This window comes from Carassius gibelio, chromosome B12 (assembly GCF_023724105.1).
Source record: "Carassius gibelio isolate Cgi1373 ecotype wild population from Czech Republic chromosome B12, carGib1.2-hapl.c, whole genome shotgun sequence".
Lineage (NCBI taxonomy): Eukaryota > Metazoa > Chordata > Actinopteri > Cypriniformes > Cyprinidae > Carassius > Carassius gibelio.
In genome coordinates this window covers 19,451,048-19,471,763 of record NC_068407.1, presented here as the reverse complement: position 1 = coordinate 19,471,763, position 20,716 = coordinate 19,451,048, and the positions used below count along the sequence as shown (strand labels likewise).

Sequence of the window (20,716 nt, the reverse complement as noted above, 5' to 3'; positions counted from 1 at the left end):
ATATTCTTGTAATAAAACACAAAGACAGACACCAGAAAGATCTCAGGAAGGTGAAATGAGTCGATTTAAAAAAACAAATAAAAAAACGACATAAAAAAAAAAAAGATATTACAGCAGGATGTGTACCATTGCATTTCCATTTGTCATAGTGCATTCTAACCCACTAGAGTCTCCTTTGTTTAGAGGACACATCCAGTGAGTGAAGCTGATGGTAATATTCATTTCTGCACCTCTCTGTACCTCTTTTTTTTTATTTTTTTTAAGCATGTGCATAGAATGAAATTTCTGCATTTAGGTGTAACTTATAATGTATTTGTGAATAGCAGATTATGATCTGATATTTTTAGAAGGGGAATTTAATTAAATTACAGCTGCAGATTTTGAGATGAAGAGCCCCAAATTCGATTTTTATTTTTATTCTATTTAAAGGTGTTGTACATAGGATGACACCAAATGGTTGAACTAGGTATTTCAGTCCAAATTCAAAATATTGGAGAGGGTTTTTTTTTTTTTTCACCCGGTCCCTCCTCCTCATACATGAAACATGTAGATTGTCACTTTTGTTAACCAGCTTCTATGACTGAAATCAAATACGCTATTTCCTGCCAACTGGCAACCCAGGGTGCCAGAATACAATTGGGTAAACTGGCAGTGGGCGGGTTTTACAAACCAAAACAGAGATCCACAGAGAGATTAAATGACTGTAGCATTGTTTTTCAGATAAACAGATGTTTTTTTTTTTACTATTTTTCAAACACATTATGGTATTGCTATGCTTTAGTATAGTCAAAACTTACAAACAACACCTTTTCCAAATTTTAATAAAAAATAAAATAAAAGTATACTATGATAAATTGTGTGTGTGTGTGTGTATGTACATTATGTATGTACATATATATATATATATAATTTGAATACCGTATGTTCAACTATTCATATGTATTCACATTGTGTTTTAAGATTTCATTATCATCATATTCATGCAAGGCACCACAAAATTTAATTCTTCAGTCAGTGATTGCTAAATCCCAAGTCAAAAAATAAGACTGGACAGAGGAGAAATGATGCCACATTTTGATTGGTTCTTCAGTAAATGTATATACTTTACCTATCTGCAAGAACAATTCTTAAGACAAAGTGTCAGTGATGTAAGGCTGAAGAAACACTAGTCTCAATAGAACTTCAAATTGACTTTGTTAACTAAAATCAAGAGAGATGTGTTAAAAGGACACTCACTTCCCTCCAGTCCCTTTTCAGCTCGTTCCTCTAAGTTGAAGGAAAGGGTGTTAAAGCAGTTTCTAATAATACAGTCTTTGCATTTATAATGCAACATCATTTACTGTAGCCTCATTACCTCCAATGAACAGTCAAATGCACTGGCTTGAATTCACTATTATGCAACAAACGCATTCTATGCACAGTCAAAGTTATCATTAGCAAAACAAATTACCATAGTATTAATTAAAACATTAGCAGTGAGACTTCAAATCAGATTTCAATCAAGCAACTTTCTTTATAGTTACAAACTCAGTTTGAATATACAGCATTTTTGATAGATTGCAGTTCCAATGATTTAAAGGAATTAGGACTAACCGTAATCATAATACAATACAAAACACTTGGATTGAATATTCTGTTTTTAATTTGGTTGAATATAGGTTATTACTTTGGATATTTGAGTAGACATCACTTATCTGATTATAAGGCACAAATGAGGGATATAATACGGATTGTCGTCCTTTACAACTGTGGATATACCTAAATGCAACGGCATGCTGTGAAATTCGTTGTTTTTGGTAAAAAAATTACACATCCGATTGAGATGACCAACAGTGCTGACAGAAAAAAAAAAACATACAAACAAACAGTGATATTGATATAGTGCCATCTGCTGGTACAACAAACATATACTCAGATACCTGATAAGATCTCATACAGGCAATAACTGCATTGATCTTTAACAAATGCAATACATAGTAAAATTGCATTACTCTTTGTGTGTATCTTTCAAAATAAGTTACACCTTTTGCAATAAATGTTAAATAATATTATATTATGAGACACAGAATGAGGTAAAATACATACGTGCAAATTTTAAAGGCATTTCACTTTTGCAGGCATCAAGATTCAAGTTTTCTGGGAAACAGTACAAAAATAAAATAAAAAGCATCTCTGATAAGGAGAATCAAATCACAGTTTTACATAATTTCCCAACATACACTTTTTTTTTTTTCAATTGCACATACTGGTATTATGCTGCACATCAATCAAAGGGGAAGGAGGGAAGGGGAAAATACAGATGATAAATAAGAATACATAATAAAAGTAAAAACAATAAAAAAAATAAAATAAAATTAAAAACACCTTTGCAACATGGAGCGCTTTTAAATCAAATGCAGCTCAAAGTGCGTCATGCCAGAAAACCTTTTTTTTTTTCATGGGGTATTCATGCTAGTTTCATATGGCAAGAAACATTTCCATTTAGTGATTTTTCAACAACAAATATTGTAGCGTAACCATAAAGTAAAAATTTATAACATTTCCCTTACCTTTACAAAAGTGTATAACTTTTTGTATGAACTATACCCAACATTTTCAAGGTATTTTAAAATAAATTAATAGACCAGATGAAAAAAGAGAGGCAAAACTGATAAAATCTGAATACAGTAGCAACATAAAATCAGCCTGATCTCTCTCAGATCTTCTCAGTCTCTAGGAATTCTGATGGATCCGTCAGACTCTGACATTGCTGCCCGTATTCAGGAAGCCCATTAGCTGTGCCTTTCTTATTCCGCTTCTCAAACTCCTCAGTGATCTCTGCTAGAGTCCTTCCTTTGGTTTCAGGCAAAGTGAAACTGATGAAAAGACATGCCGCCACACAAACTCCACAGAAGGGGATGAAGCAGAACTGTCCCAGGCCCTTAACTATGAACGGAAATGCCATTCCTATGAGGAAGAGGTTAAGCCACATCATGGAACCGGCGACCATGTAAGCTGCGGGACGTGCCATTTGGTCGAAGATCTCGGCGGGAAGGATCCCGGTGACCCCTGCGGGACCCATGCCAAAGCTCAAGATGTAGGCAAACATGCAGACCATACTCAGATAGGGCATGCCGGCCACTTTGCCCTCCAGTGAAAGAGCGACAGTGAAGACCACCGCCCAGCAAGCCATGAGCAGATACCCGCCTGCGAGGAGCAACCTGCGGCCAACACGCTCGATCAGGAGATTACACACCAGAGCAGACGTGAACTCACAGGCACCCGTGCCAATCGTGACATACTGGATCCTGTCTGCTGGAATACCGACTTCTTGAAAGATGTAGGAGGCGTAGAAGTAAATGGAATCATTCCCACACAACATCATGGCACTGCTGGCAACCATCACGGTGCAGAGCTGCCTGCGAAGACTTCGGTCACCGAACAGCTCCCACAGCGTTTTGGCATGGGCATCGCCTGCTCCTGCCCGTTCCTGGAGGATCTCTTCCATCTCATCAGTAAAAACGCTGCACGCTCGGAGGCGTTTCAGGGCTTGACCGCATGCCTCTCGGTCTCCTCGGTCAATAAGCAGGTAGCGTGGGCTCTCTGGAAACCAGGGCAAAGTGACCAGCTGCACTAGGCCAGGGAGAGCGTTGCTCGCCAGCAGATAAGGCCAGAGAGATTCACTCCCCAGAACTTCAGTCAGACCCGTAACCTGGCCCATCAAGATCCCTAGAGCAGTGAAAACAGCAGAAGAAAAGGCAACAGCACCTCTCAGGTGCTTAGGTGCACTCTCTCCAAAGTACATGGGCTGGACGTTCATACTAACCCCAGCATTGACCCCCACCAGCAGACGAGCAAGGATGATCATCTCAAAAGATCCGGCAGAGCGACTGCACAGAGCCAGGACTGCGCTCACAAAAAGGAAGCAGTTGTTTAGCAGCAGTGCACCTTTACGTCCGCACTTAATAGCCATTGGGCCAGCAAGCAGGGATCCCAGAAGTCCTCCGAGGGAGTAAATGGAGACTATAAAGGTCCATATCAGTGTCACCTGACTGGACTCGAGAGCAGTACCCCATCTCTTCATACAGGTCTCATTAATGAACTTCTGCACATAAGCTGTGGGTGCATTGATGATTGAAATATTGTAGCCATACTGAAAAGTGCCACCGATGGCTGCAGAGCACACAGTTAATGCAAGAGTGCGTGTGCAACCTCCTCGCTTTACAGTGTCATTCATTTCTTGTTCTTTTTATCTTTTACTTTTTTATATAGTCAGAGGAAAAACAAGCAACTCACGTGTAATATATGTGCCATTATTATGCAAATAAATATATTTAAAAACATTTCGATCGAATACACACATGCAGAACCTGATGATCTCCTGTCATTGAACAGAGTGATGCAGTCTGAACTTCCTGAAAAATGACGTCGGTCTGTTGGTATTTCACAATAAGAGTCCCCTTTCAGGCTACATCTCGGCCCACACGTGAAAAGTATAAACTGAAATGACTATATATAACTGATAACATGTAATCTGGATTAAGTAATCATATAAAAAAAAATAAGTACTCTAATTAATAATAATAATAATAATAATAAAAAAAAAAAAAAAAATATATATATATATATATATATATATATATATATATATATATATATATATATATATAATTTTATTTTTATTTTTTTTGTATATATATCATATTTGGACTACAGTTAATTAAATTGATTATATTACATATTAATCATTCAATAGCAATAACTTAAATTAAATAGTCCACCACTTACATACACTCAGAAAGCCTTCCAGATTTGTGGACATTCACACAAAGACCAATCACTAGTCAGCATTTGACCACTGGATTTACAAAATCATTACAGGCTTAAAGGGATAGTTCACCCAAAAATGAAAATTATGTCATTAATGACTGACCCTCATGTCGTTCCAAACCAGTAAGACCTCCATTCATCTTTGGATGTCCATGTTCCCTTCCGAGAATTAACCACAATTTTACTATAAAATCCAAAAAAAAACAAACAAACACCTGTTTCTTGTAACATTGGTAACTACAAATTAACCATGGCTTTGATACTTCAAATCACTTCAAATAATAACTTACAAAATATTTTTGTGGTTATAAAAACAACCTTTAAAATGCCATACAATGCATTATATACAAACAATGAGTCTATAATCATTGGATAATTAATAATAATTGTATGGTTAAGTTGAATAACAATGTTAATACATAATGTAATACAAAATAAACAATTTATGTACATTACATAGGCAATTCATACAAATGCCTGCAAAGGGCACCAAAGGCTGGATAATTGCTGACTTACACAATGATCAAATCGTTGTTTAATATTGACCAAACATTTAATTCAATCCACTTAATCTTTAATTTGTTGCCACATTTTAGCGATAGAAATGTTAGCTTCTATAATTTCTTCAACAAAAACATGTGGCCATGACAGCCCTAACAAAAACTAATAATAATAATTAATAATTAATTTTTTTTTTTTTTTTTTTTTTCGAAAAGCAGTTATATTACCTAAAATGTGTAATGTAATGGATTACATTAATAACTACATTTTGTTGTCATGTAATTTGGAATCAGTTACACACTACAATTTTATAAGTAATCTACCCAAATTTGATAGGGCAACAATAAATTAAATTAAAATTTAATTTAATTTATGCATTTAACAGAGGATTTTATCCAAAGCGACTTACAGTGCACTCAGGCTAACATTGTTTTTTTTACTTAACATGTGTTCCCTGAGAATCAAACCCAAAACCTGGCAATGCTAACGCAATGCTCTACCACTTGAGCCACAGGAGCACAATAGTGTAGAGTACAAGCACATCTCTGTTGTTCCTCAAAATTAAATCATATGAACAGGCCCGGCTCCAGATACAAGATAAAGGGTGGGCCAGGGTAAAGAGTTGAGTGATATGAGTTGGGTATATATAAAAATTATTTAGTTTAGTTTGAAAATATACAATACAATTTTAAACTAAAAGCATCTGCTCTATAACAGGGTTGCCAGGTTACAAAACTAGCACAAAGTAGTGACCATATCCCAAATATAAAAAAATTCCATATCTAAAATACATACTTTACAGTCACTGTTATGCTTCATAAACTTTAATCTCAAAGGGGTCCTGTTATGCTCTTTTTCAAAGTCTTGATTTTGTTTTGAGGGTGTACTAGAACATGCTCTCATGCATGGTGCTTTGAAAAAACACATTATTTTTCACATAATTTACGTTAAATTATGAATATACCTTTCAGCCTCACACAAACGGCTCAGTTAGATCAGGGTTTGATGAAGTCTAACCTTCCAAAAAACTAAATGTGATGTGATTGGTTTGCTGTCCCAGTCCGTGATTGGCGAACAGCTTAGACGGTGGTTCAGTACTGCCCCACCCCTTGCCAAAGCAGCAAGTTCCATCTGCTCCGGTATAATTAAGGATGGTGTCAATATTGGCAAATCAATGTGAGCTGGATTCAGACCCCCAGAATTTGGGGATCGCGAGCAAGAGCAAGAGGATCGCGCAGAACCTTTGCAGACACTGATATTACAAGACATATTAGAATGGTAACGGTATTATTATTATATTTTTTTTATTATCATGTTTTGGATAAGATGTCAACAAAACGCTTATCAATAACTGCATTTACTATGTACAGATAATTGCAACAGTAATATGTTTTATGTTTATTGTTCTTTAATTCTAACATTATAACATGAATTGCAGTGAAACTTTTATACAGCTGAATTTATTTATACCATAGTCTCATAATTGAAGTGTAAATTCTGCAGATTACATCATTGTCCAGTATTGTACTGTTAGCCTTTATAAACACATTTTAATAACGGTAACATCAGGGCTCCTCTTTTGCTACAAGCTGGTCCTCAGATTGAATTCACAATCTTTACACGTTTTACAAGATATGATAATTGTTTTGTTTTGTTTACATACATATACAGTATATACCTGTAACGATATGAACTCCCTATTCATTGGGAAGAAGGAGGCGGGAACCGGCGCACAATCAAAAACATTTTAATAATCAAAATTAAACACAAAACAGCGCGTCAGCCCCTCACGGCGACTGACGCCCACAAATAAAAAGCAAACATAAAATAATATCCCAGGCCTGGTCCTCTCTCGTCCTTCACGGTCGTCGCTCCAGTTTTATATCCTTCCATCTCCTACGTGGGACTCGATACTGGCGGTGGGACACAGGTGTAGCTCATCTCCAATCACTACACCTGGCCTCACTCCTCGTTCCCACGCCTCTCGGCCCCACCCCACTCGCCACATACCCCCATCGCCCCTCGCAGGCCGGGGGGTACCCTCGAGACTGCGCTCTACTCCCCCCCCCCGCTCACAGGGACCTGCGGGAACCTGGGGGTAGGACAGACGAGTCGAGAGAAAAGGAGATGGAAGGAGGAGCGACAAGGACGAGAGAGGGGAGAAAAAAAAAAAAAAAAAAAAAATCCGGTTCCCAGACGCACTGCTGCTCGGCCCTCCACCAGCTGGGTGATCTCCTCCGCGGTGCCTGGCGGTGGCACTGGACGGCCCTCGGCGGACGGCACGACACTCCTCCGCCGCCCAATGGACGGCGACGGCTCCTCCGATTTTGGGCAGCGGCAGGAGTCCCCCATTCCCTGCCCCTCCGGATTCCATCACGGAGGCAGCAGGCTCCGGCCCCCTGGTGAACGGCGCCGACTCCTCCGCTCCCTCACGGACGGCAGCCGCCCCTCCATATCGTGGGCGGTCGGCAGCGAGCTCGCCCGTCCCCGGCAACTCGCTCCAGCCCACCGCCTCGAGCGTCCATGGCGGCACATACTTCGCTTGCTCGAGGGCACCGCGGATTCACCACAGCGGTGAGGGATCTTCAGCAGCGCGTCCCTCCTTCTCCCGGGCTTCGGCACCACTGTAACGATAAAAACTCCCTAATCATCGGGAAGAAGGAGGCGGGAACCGGCGCACAATCAAAACATAATTTTAATATTCAAAAATAAACAAAACAGTGTGTCAGCCCCTAACGGCGACTGACGCGCACAAATAAAAAGCAAACACATAAAATAATATCCCAGGCCTGGTCCTCTCTCGTCCTTCACGGTCGTCGCTCCAGTTTTATATCCTTCCATCTCCTACGTGGGACTCGATACTGCGGTGGGGCCAGGTGCAGCTCATCTTCAATCACTACACCTGGCCTCACTCCTCGTTCCCACGCCTCTCGGCCCCGCCCCACTCGCCACAATACCTTTAACTTTTTAAGACAAAAAAAAAAGATGTATTCTTTGTTATTCTTAATTCAAACGTACAACACCAAAAAAACAGTAAGATTCAATGACAAACTGGCTTACAAAACGTCTATTAACATAAATGAATAAAATGAGACATGGCATACCCCACATGCTGTATTATATACTGACTAATAAATAACAGAACATTTAAGAAACACAGGATTATTTATTTTTTTCAAAAAGAAAAAAAAAAACATCTGGAGGTGCCCCATGCCCACCTCCCGAACCCCCATTGATTAATTGATAAATCCCCACCTGTTTCCATTCCCCTGATTACTTTTCTTGTGTTTAAAAACCCTGTCTGTTCAGTTCCTTCTTGTCCGCTATTGATGTTATGTTCTATAGTTGAAGATTTATGTTGGATTTATGTTGGCTTGCTCGAGGGCACCGCGGATTCACCACAGCGGTGAGGGATCTTCAGCAGCGCGTCCCTCCTTCTCCCGGGCTTCGGCACCACTGTAACGATAAAAACTCCCTAATCATCGGGAAGAAGGAGGCGGGAACCGGCGCACAATCAAAACATAATTTTAATATTCAAAAATAAACAAAACAGTGTGTCAGCCCCTAACGGCGACTGACGCGCACAAATAAAAAGCAAACACATAAAATAATATCCCAGGCCTGGTCCTCTCTCGTCCTTCACGGTCGTCGCTCCAGTTTTATATCCTTCCATCTCCTACGTGGGACTCGATACTGCGGTGGGGCCAGGTGCAGCTCATCTTCAATCACTACACCTGGCCTCACTCCTCGTTCCCACGCCTCTCGGCCCCGCCCCACTCGCCACAATACCTTTAACTTTTTAAGACAAAAAAAAAAGATGTATTCTTTGTTATTCTTAATTCAAACGTACAACACCAAAAAAACAGTAAGATTCAATGACAAACTGGCTTACAAAACGTCTATTAACATAAATGAATAAAATGAGACATGGCATACCCCACATGCTGTATTATATACTGACTAATAAATAACAGAACATTTAAGAAACACAGGATTATTTATTTTTTTCAAAAAGAAAAAAAAAAACATCTGGAGGTGCCCCATGCCCACCTCCCGAACCCCCATTGATTAATTGATAAATCCCCACCTGTTTCCATTCCCCTGATTACTTTTCTTGTGTTTAAAAACCCTGTCTGTTCAGTTCCTTCTTGTCCGCTATTGATGTTATGTTCTATAGTTGAAGATTTATGTTGGATGTGCCCTTTTTCTCCTGTGATAATTTAAAAGAACTCTTTATATATATATCCGTCATCGTGCACCTTGTCTTACTCACAAGCACGTGTGACACTTATTAATAAAGCATTGCCTACTATTTATACATGAGAAGAGCCCAGAACATGAACGCAATGTGCCAGTTTCATATGAAGCGATTCCCTCTCATATAAAACTAGGGTGAATTGCCAACCCGATCTGCGCTAAAGTGGGACACTGCCTAATGTGTGAGACCTAAAGTCTAGTGTTTGTAGCTCCCCCATAAAAACATGAAAGGCAGTGAAACTATTGGTTAGCCAAAGCTACACATATAATATTTAAAATATAGTTTAATGATGTCCATCAAAATATAGTATAACTTTGTATGTATCTTATCTACACTAAGTGCAAATAGCTATAGATTCTATTTACACAATGTCTAAATAGCAGGATATTCTGCTATATATACTACTTATTGCAAATAGTGGCAATTATCTGCACCTCAGTATTGTAGTACATAGGGCTGGACGATATAGGCTTATCAAACGATATGATCATGTGCATCTTGTCAATCCCAATTGTAAATCCTCATCAGCTGCTTTCAAATGGAGCAACAGTTAATACACATAGCCATAGTTCACTGACAATCTACACTATATCAAGTTCATTATTGAATGTGAATCGCCTTTGGGGATAGATGCCACCTTATTGGGATAAAGCCCTCCCTACACCTACTTTAACCGTACCCGATAAGTGTTGTCACGGTACCAAAATTTCAGTTTTCGGTACCAATACCAGTGAAAAATCCACGGTCCTTGGTACCAGTTTCGGTACCAAAGCAAAACACAAAAACATGCTTATCAAAAAATTCCTTGCACTCTATTTGTGTCTGCAAATATGCTAATTAATTAAATTAATTAAAAAAAATTATATTTAAAATTTTGACTAAATATCATCATCAGCGAACCTTTCTTATGTGACAAAAACAAGACTAAATTTGTTTTACAAAATAAAAACTATGCTAAAATGTTTCTTCTTTTTCGTTGACCAAACCGAGATGAGACAAAATTTTATAACGTTATTTCGTCTTGTTTAGTCGTGTTATTATTATTTTTCAGTATTTCTGTTTCCTGTGTCTCACTTCAAGGGCTGCATCAGGTCGCACTGCGCAGATGCAAGCAACTTCACTTCCTCAAGCCCCACTCGTGGCATTATTTAGAAGATGACAATAAACAAAGTTAAGCAGGACATTAGATGTTTCCCATATAAATTGGGACTATCTGCAGTTTTATCGTGTGCTAATCAAACGTTAAATGTGTGTAATTCTGCATTTGAATGTAACTTCGTGTTTCTATCAGTTATATATGTACTGTTTGGTGTTTTTGGAATTGTCATGTTGTGACCCAACTATCCACCTGTATAAAAGGTGTGTAAAAATTTACTAATCTTGAATTACGAACTTGCTAGAATATCACTGCTGAGATCTGACAAGCCTAAGTTATTAGGGTGGGTGTTTCCACAGAGACAAAGGAACTTTTTCCCGCTTCAGATCGCGGACGTTCATTGGTTGTTCACGAGAACAGAGGCGAGAACCATCTCAAGCCATAAGAGCTGACCGAACTAGGTCCGCCCTCTCTTCCTCTCTGACTCCCTTCCCTGCTGCTTCGACCCTGGTCATTCCTGCTCGTCCTTTTGCGCGGCCTTGGGCCGCGTGGCTATCGCCGTTCCCCTCAGCACAGGGGCTGAGAGGAAAGCCATTCGGAAGCCAACGAAAGCCTTCGGAAGCTTTCGTTTTCGTTGTTTTGTTTTCTTTTCTTTACTAAGTTTATTCAACTATTCGCCTCTCCACATGAGGAAGACGAATACTGAAACACTGCCTTGTTAAACCTTTCAAATGCCACGCGATTCCGCAGCAGCCCCGGGCCGGAAGACAGAACAAAGGCCCCGCTCAAGCTGCTACAGCACATGCACGTTGGTTTTAAAAGACCAGCGCACAAAGCGTCACAAAAAGACCACGCTCACGCATGCCGGACCATGCAAGTATCGTTTTCTATGGAGATTGAAAAATGGTTGACATATTAATGAGTAAATTACAGTGCCCTGTAATGATTTATTGATGAATGCAATTGAGCTATTTTTCATAATCAATAAAATTTAGTGTAACTGTCATATGAGATATATATTAATCATATTCCTGATTAATTAGTCAAATTCCCTATATATCATTTGAGTTAATTATTATGTACAACCCAGTGTGGCTACAACTTTGAGAAGAAGTAATTTGCCAGTACAAGTCTTGCGATGAAGAGTTGATTAATTAATAATTTCTTTATGTACAAACTTAAAACAATCATAAACTATTGGCTGTATTTCGCTTCAAACACAATTAAGACAACTGTAAGCAAATACTGTATAATAAATATCTAAATGAATTCTTATTGTGTTTTATAAAACAAAAATAAAATGTACTTCAAATAAGAAGCCTTGGACAAATTATGTCTATTATATCTAAAAATAAAAAATGTTTTCTGTCAAAAAGCACCTAATAGAGTTTGAACTTCACATTAAAGGAGCTATGTGGAGGTTTTTAAAAAATATTTAAGATAGAGTCTTCATTTGTACATGTATGAGCCAACCATGATGAAAAAAGAAGAATGACACCTCGACTGTCCACCACGGTTGCCTCTATCAGCCTGTAGGCTCAATTATGTGTGGAGGAGTCTACAGGCTGATAGAGGCAGGAGCCCGAATAGAGGCAGGAGCCCGAATTGGCGCAAAAATTCACAAAATGTGACGTCATGCGCGTTCTCGTCTACATGGGCTTACAACCGTACGGCACGCCAGCCATTATAGTAAGCAGTGGCAATAGTGTTTTCAGATGGACTCTGTGGATGAAAAGAAGCGACCAGCTTCCGGCAGCACAATTAAGACACCCACGGACACTCCTCGTAAGTAAAAAAAAATAAAATTTAAACGTATCTCGTGTCAACATCGGAGTGGCATTTGAATCTTGGCGGGAGTTCCGGTCAGCGCTGGGTATAAAAACAGATCCCGAGCAGGCTTTCTTGCCTCGCCCCCTTCCTCTGCCTCTTGCTCTAGTAGCTTAGAAGTAGACTTTAGTTGATAATAATATGAAGTAGCACTGCAACATTCTACTAAAATATGGTCAGAAAAACAATAACCTTACTATACTATACTAAGTACTATACTATACTAAGTACTACAACTTTTCTTACCTCAAACATGCTGATGAATCTCGATGAGCCGTCAGTAGTTGCTGCGGCAACCCTGGTTGCTGTGGTCGTGCTCGTACGAGCGAGAGCACTGAGAACGAGCATGAGACTGGCTGCAGTTCCTTTAACGGCCACTGATGTCAGTAACGGTTAGAAATTTCAGAACCTACGCAATGCTCCTTTAAACTGATTCTGTTCCAAAGATGTGCAAGTTTTTTTTATTTTTTTTATTGTTTTTATTAAAATGTATGTGTGTCTCTCTAACATGTTTGGTTGGTAAAATAAATATTGTAAATTCGAATCAGAGAGTCTTCCGTGTCTGGAATGGGTGTATTCTTGAATCTATAAGGTAACAATAGTATAATAAGATAACCTTGTTTGAAAATGTTTAGGTTTTGTCTATATTACTAGGTACTTGTACTATATTGACTGGATTAAATAGAATGGATTTACTAAAAAGAGACTAAAATACAGTTTTCATCGACTAAAACTAGACTAAAATGTCATCACATTTCATAGACTAAAACTAGACTAAAATGTCATCACATTTCATAGACTAAAGCTAAACTAGACTACAATTAAAGAGTATGAACATGACTAAAACTAATAAAAACTGCTTCAGCTTAACAAAAAGACTAGACTAAAGCTAACATTAAAACAGGCCGCCAGAAGCAACACTACTGACAACACTGTACCTGATAGTTTATTAATTTCCCTTATTTTCATTGAAAAAAGTTTGCCAGAGGGTGGATTCAAACCCAGGTTGATCACGTGAAAATGACTATAACACACATTTAAAGTCACAGCATGAAACTGTAATATTTCACAGTAAATTACATTATTATCACTTTACACGTTTTTACTGTGATATTCACAGTATAAAACAGTATTCTGGAATTTTACTGCAAAAATAATGTAGGTGGAGCAGTTACAGGACAATAATGTGAATTCCGTCCCGCCTCCACACACTGTGTCTCTGCTCTTACCTCTGAGACCTGGATATGTGACGAAAAGACTTGGATTGCTCCCCGACACCCACACTCGCTCAGCTAGGTCGAGCCTCTTGAAGCTTAGTAGGACTATTCAGTTCCAGAAGAATATGATTCTCATAAATAAATTACTCAGAGACTTTTCTTTTAATAAAGGTTTAACTCATCTCCATTTATAATGGTGTCATGGTCTTGTCATGATCCTGTCTGTCTCTCTCTCTTTCTCTCTCTCTGTCTCCCTCTGCTGGTTTCTCTTCTCCTTTCTCCCTCACTCTTCATTTCTGTTCCACAGCTGTCTTCACTTCTCATTAAGATATTCCCCTCCACCTGTTTCTCATCCTCCCTCATTATCATGGCTACTTCTACCCTCTCGTTTTCTTGACTCTTTGTCAGATTGTTGTCTCCTATAGAGCATCGGTCATTGGCGTCTACACATACAAGCCTCCGCCCCGCCAGTCTGCTGTTCGTTCCTACCACAGAGGTCATCTGAGTTTATTAGTATAACCCAGTCTACGGGTCATCCTCTGTTTCATCCATTTACCTACGCCTTTGTTGGACTTATCTGTGGCTTGCCTTTGTTTAATTAAAGACTGTCGTTTTGCCCTCGCATTTGAGTCCTCTCTCTCTTCAATATCCATCACAAATGGCTTCACTTTATTAATAGACAATAACTAAAAAGCATTAAAAATATCAAAGTAACAGTGAGTAGGTCTTCACCACGGAGTTTGGCCCTGAACACAACATACAATGAACCGGAAGTCGTGCACATTCACAGAAAATGGCTTATGTCCACGTTGAAAAATAAGGTTGGTTGCAATTATTTTCATTTATTTAAAACTCAGTAGTTAGAGTATGCCATCACACTACTCTTTCCGCTCTAATTTCTTAAATAAATAAGTAAATAAATCTGTATTTATTTTCTGAACAGTAGGTAACAGTATATCTGTTTTTGTTTCAGGTGACACGAAGTCGAGGGCATGGATGCTGACATTGGAAGGACAAGCTGATTTCATCCCTGGTCTCGGTGCCATTTTAGCCATTTCAATTTGAAGAATGCTGAAGGTGATTCTTGCACTCTGGAATTGATCAAAGATAAATGATTTCTACATATTATTGTACTTGAGGGTTTGTTTTTTATTTGGTGGGTTAAACAAGAAATGTTTGGATGTGTTGTGATTTGCAAGCCACATAGAACCACAGCAGCCAAGCGATGACGAACCCACTTCTTCCCCTCAAACAAGTGGTGTGTTGCAGATTCAACATTTGTGTCTGTGCTGGAGACCAGAGAGGAGAGAGCACATATAAAATGATGAACACTGTTGTGTGCAAATGCTCTGCCTGGATAAATCACACACCTCTACTTTGTTGCAGTACTGTTCGTGACTGTGTGTTTGTGATAGAAGTGATTTTAAGCCGATATTATTTAAATAATTAGGGTTAATATTACCTTGTTCTGTCACCTTTTTGGTCTTTACTGCAACAGTAGTGACCCACTGAAGGTGGTGACTGGGAACTGAAACCTTTTTCATCCCACTTGAAAGAAACTAACAGCTTTCCTATCTGCCTTTTTGTTTATAAGTACTTCTTGGGCATCAATCCAGAAACAAGCACAAACTCATAGAGGCAGAGAGACATATCAACCTGCAAGTCTCTACACTGATCAGGAAACTCATTGACTTTGAATGGATGTCAATCTAGTGTGTAAGCAATGTTCCAACCCCAGAATGGACGAACCAAACTCCGGCTTTGTGATGAGTTTGATGTGGTCATGTTGTAAGATGATCCCTGAATATATTTTATAGTGTGTCCTGGTTCAGTGGAGAGAAGCATGATCATCTGAACCTGATTTATTAAACTACAAAATTGATTGTTTTGTGTTTATTTGAATTTAACATATATTTCCAGTGTTATGGGTTAAAAGATAAAATTTCTAAATTATAGTATTTTATAATAAATTAACAATACATTTTTAATTAAAAGTTTTTAATTAACAATACATTTTGATGTAAATTTAAAGTTACTGGCTACTGATTTGCATTACTATTTCAGTTTACACTGTAATTCTACAGCAGAATACTGCCAAATTGCAGTAATCTAGTGGCATTAACTTCATAGCTAAATCAATAATTCTTCTGCAGGAGCATACTGCCAAATCACAGTATGGAATAAATACAGTGAGGTCACAGAATAGAGCTGTCAGTTCACAATTATTTAGTGTAAAATTGATACAGTAAATTACTGTGAAAGACATGCAACTAGTTGCCAGTAATTTACTGTGAATTTACATTCTGACAACAATGCAGGCTATTTGCACTTAGTATAAATAGACACTCTTTTTTTCCGTCGACATATCCCCTTCCCTTTCTTGCTTCTAGCAAATGTATGTAAATGATAAACTTGTAGATGTGTTGTTGTGTTAGTGTGAAAGTGTCAGGAAGTTTTTGTTGATTGTGACAGAGATGAGAATACATGCATTACCATCCAAATGTTTGTGTGATTTTCTTTAAGTATTTTGAAAACGTTTCTTATAACGTTTCTTATATTCTCTCTCTCTCTCTCTCTCTCTCTCTCTATATATATATATATATATATATGTGTGTGTGTTTATAGCTTTCTGCCTAATAGAGATTTTGTTTATTTTGCTAAATTTTGTTACTGTTTGCAGGTTATTTACATTATATGTCTAAAGAGGAAAAAATAAATAAACTCAAAAAGAAAATGACACAATTTGAATGCATAAAAAATTGTTCCTTTAAGTTTGCTTGAGTGCTTTTCAGCTGTTTTAAATAGATACAGACTTTTGAACATGTCCAAGGTTAAGCATTGAGAATACTAGCCCTCTAACATATTACAGTTCTTTGGAAACACATCAATGTCACGTTCACCTCTCAGCCCCAGAGGGAAAATGCTGCATCCCTCATTTAATCCATTGAGTTGCACAAAATGCCCAGCTGACCTTTACATTTACACATTACTCTTAGCATTTTCCATCCACTCTAATTTTCAGTTGGCTGTCAGTCGCTTATCAATGCAGTTGTGTGTGCTCGATGAGAGCATGTGTGCTGGCTAGAATAATGAATAGGTCTCTCCTGCCAGTACAGTCTGGAACTGGCTAATATATCATGTATGATCTGATGTATGCATACTTTATCAGGAGGAGACAGCAGATGTCCATAGCTCATCCCAACAGTCCTCCTAATAGTCAGTCAAAAGCACTTTCCAAGATGGACTTCTCGCTGGCTATCCATCCTAGATGCTGGGGACCCAAGAGATACCGTTTCTCTCAGGTGTTTGCACCTGAACAGGGATGTGACAGCCTTTATTAATGGGGGGGGAATTTGTAATTTTTTCTTTTTCCTAAAGATTGTCATAGTAGCACTTCCATATCAGGTGTGATGTAATAAGTGGACAATTGATAAATTCTTCTGATAATATTTTTACAATGGTAATCTGAGTTTCTATCATAGCCAAAATACATTAAGCAGAGTTCTTGGATTTTGTTCCGACAAGGTATGTTTAGTTTATGTTTAGTTATGTTTAGTAAACTCTGATTAAAGTCTTTTCAAATCATTTCCCCCCTATTTATTTAGTGATATTATATAGTTTTACAAATATTTTGAATTAGCTTTTGTTTTGTCATTTTCCAGTTTTCAGTATAGTTTTAGTAATTATTTTCATCTATTTTTCTTTTACATTTTATTGATGTTGTGCATTCTTATTAGTTTTAGCTTCTTTAATATATATATATATATATATATATATATATATATATATATATATATATATATATTTTTTTTTTTTTTTTTTTTTTTTTTTTTCAGAATTATGATTTAATTATGTTTTTTTTTTTAATAGCTTTAATTTTAGTTAGTTTAAATCTGGTTATGTCAGGGTTTGTGACTTCAAAGTGGTAAACCAAAATAGATTTTTTAATTGTCATTTCTGCCACATACAGTTGAAACGAAAAAATGTTCCTTCAGGTCCCTGGTGCTCGATAAAACAGCATAAATCAACATGAATCACAACAACCTAAAACAGCACTAGTTGGTACATTAACTAGAACATACAGACCAAGGCACAGGATTACATACAGTGCTGATATGCAATTGTGCAAACAACATGTAGCACAAACAGCACAGTACAGTGGGACAATAAAACCGTTACAGTGTTGCACCTACCAATACTTAAGGAATAATTGATGACAGGCCATTGAATTATTAGGAAAAAAAGCACACCCGACGTGGTGATGAGGCCACGATGCAATGGCTTGTGGAAAGAAACGTACACATCCGAGAGCCCGAATGCTTTCAGACAGCATGAGGGTAAAGAGTGTGTTTGAGGGGTGTTTGTGGTCAGCCACAATGCTGGTGGCTTTGCGAACACAGTGTGAGGTGTAAATGTCTATGATGAAGAGAAGAGAGACCGTGATGATCTTCTCTGTCTTCACTATGACCCCTCTTGTCTTTAGGGTTTTGTGATCCATGATTTTAGTCAGTAAGAAATGGAAGTGCTGGGGACTTTGGAATTTATTTTTCACTACTGACCAACACAGGACATTTTTAGTGCTTTAGCACCCAAATAAAGCTAGAGTACAAACTATACATTAGACCAGTATTGGTGTTTTACATGTATTTTATACTTATATATATTTATTTTTTGGCCATATGCATTTAAATTGTGTAATTTTCTTTGTGCATATCTGCATTTGTGTAGAAAATGAACATATGAGCTTGAAAGTGAGTCAGGATGTCCTGTGTTGAGAGATGGTTGTGTGGCTAAGGTTATATTTAACACATACATCAAGCACAAAGTTGACTTAGCCTAAGGTGCCCAAGCGTGATTGTCCTCTCAACTGTGCTTATGCGATGCTCTTCCTTGCGAAGTTCTTCCTTGATGAAAAAAGAAAATGTTAACTTTTTAACAATCTTGTTAATCTTGCTTTTAACAATTTTAACAAGAATAAATTAAGATTTTAACTTAATCTTGCTGCACATATCATAGGATTATTACAGAGGCAGCTGATGAAGAGGAGGAATTTGCAGCTTTACTCGCAAACTACAATTCCTGTTCATCAATAAGGTGAGAACCAGGCACATTATAAACTTAAATATACTTGAATAAATTGAAAAGTGTACATTCAAGTAATAACAGAAGATGATTGATGTTTTTATGAATATGATGATAGTCCATAAGAAGTAGCTCACAAAGATGATGGGGTGCTCAATAAAACTTTGTTCTGTTTTTGTTCTGGGAGTGGTAACTTCAAACATGCTTCAAAAGTGCTGCAACTATTCCTACAGCATTACCAGTTTCATTCAGTGTCATCTGCTGATGACTAATATTTACTGTTTAGTGCATTTGGAAGTTATTTAAATCATGCTTCTGTATTTTTTATGTCTAATGCTGTGTGTATTTATGTGTATTTAGTGTGATTTTTCAGATGATTCAGAATCAGACGCTATACTAAAATATGGCAAGCTGTCATACATTTAATCCTTAAAAGGTACTAATATCTATTTTCATGCTAATAGTAGGGTACAACGAGGCTAAAGGTGCACCCTTTTCACTATGCCCAAAGTGTATGATTGCAGAAAAAATATATATATACAGGTGCATGTCAGTAAATTAGAATCTTGTGGAAAAGTTCATTTATTTCATTAATTAAACTCAACAACAACCTTTTTTAGTGAATTGTTGGCCTCCTGGAAAGTATGTTCATTTCCTGTACATGTACTTAATACTTGGTAGGGGCTCCTTTTGCTTTAATTACTGTCTCAATTCAGCGTGAAGTGAAGGTGATCAGTTTGTGGCACTGCTGAGGTGGTTTGGAAGCCCAGGGTTCTTTGACAGTGGCCTTCAGCTCATCTGCATTTTTTGGTCTTTTTTTTTCTTATTTTCCTCTTGACAATACCTCATAGATTCTCTCTGGGGTTCAGGTCTGGTGAGTTTACTGGCCAGTCAAGCACACCAGCACCATGGTCATTCAACCAACTTTTGGTGCTTTTGGCAGTGTGAGCAGGCGCCAAATCCTGCTTGAAAAATAAATCAGCATCTTTAAATAGCTGGTCTGCAGAAGGAAGCATGAAGTGCTACGAAATTTCTTGGTAAATGGGTGCAGTGACGGTTTTCAAAAAACACAGTGGACCAACACCAGTGGAACCTTAACACGTACTTCAAGCAACTTGGGCTATGAGCTTCTCGACCCGTTCCTCCAGATTCTAGGACCTTGGTTTCCAAATTAAATACAAAACTTGCTTTCATCTGAAAAGAGGACTTTGGACCACTGGGCAACAGTCCAGTTCGTCTTCTCCTTAGTCCAGCTAAGATGCCTCTGATGTTTTCTGTGGTTCAGGAGTGGCTTAACAAGAGGAATACGACAACTGTAGCCAAATTCCTCGACACATCTGTGTGTGGTGGCTCTTGATGCCTTGACCCCAGCCTAAGTCCATTCCTTGTGAAGTTCACTCGAATTCTTGAATCGATTTTGCTTGACAATTCTCATAAGACTGCAGTTCTCTCGGTTGGTTATGCATCTTTTTCTTCCACACTTTTTCCTTCCACTCAACTCTCTGTTTACATGCATGGATATAGCACTCTGTGAACAGCCAGCTTCTTTGGCAATGAATGTTTGTGGCTTACCCTCTTTGTGAAGAGTGTCAATGATTGTCTTCTGGACAACTGTCAGATCTGCATGATTGTGTAGCCTAGTGAACCAAACTTAGAGATCATTTTGAAGGCTCAGGAAACCTCTGCAGGTGTTTTGAGTTGATTAGCTGATTGGCATGTCACCATATTCTAATTTGTTGAGATAGTGAATTGGTGGGTTTTTGTTAAATGTGAGCCAGAATCATCACAATTAAAAGCATTTTTTTAATAGACAATTTTCACAATTTGAGTTGAATTACTGAAAAAAATGAACTTTTCCACGACATTCTAATTTATTGAGATGCACCTGTATACCTTTGTATTGAATATCTATAGAGCAACAGATTT

The 20,716-nt window shown here is 38.0% G+C and overlaps 2 protein-coding genes across 3 annotated transcripts in view; one reads left to right on the top strand and one right to left on the bottom strand.

The window, feature by feature from the left end:
- Nucleotides 1-1,488: 1,488 nt before the first annotated feature.
- On the bottom strand, nt 1,489-4,428 carry LOC127968768 (solute carrier family 2, facilitated glucose transporter member 11). The gene has a single exon (XM_052570106.1). The coding sequence runs from the start codon at nt 4,214-4,216 to the stop codon at nt 2,696-2,698; it is 1,521 nt and encodes a 506-aa protein (XP_052426066.1). The 5' UTR covers nt 4,217-4,428; the 3' UTR covers nt 1,489-2,695.
- A 14,109-nt stretch (nt 4,429-18,537) lies between these two features.
- The window catches only part of LOC127969167 (integrin alpha-X), a 43,256-nt gene continuing 41,077 nt past the window's right edge, over nt 18,538-20,716 (top strand). For both annotated transcript variants that reach the window (XM_052570940.1, XM_052570939.1), the window contains exon 1: nt 18,538-18,802. The gene's annotated coding sequence lies outside the window, so the exon portion shown is untranslated. The remainder of the gene's footprint in view (nt 18,803-20,716) is intronic.

What these genes read in the sequence shown, in the direction of transcription:
- LOC127968768 (XM_052570106.1), bottom strand. Translation starts at nt 4,216, where the DNA reads ATGAATGACACTGTAAAGCGAGGAGGTTGCACACGCACTCTTGCATTA.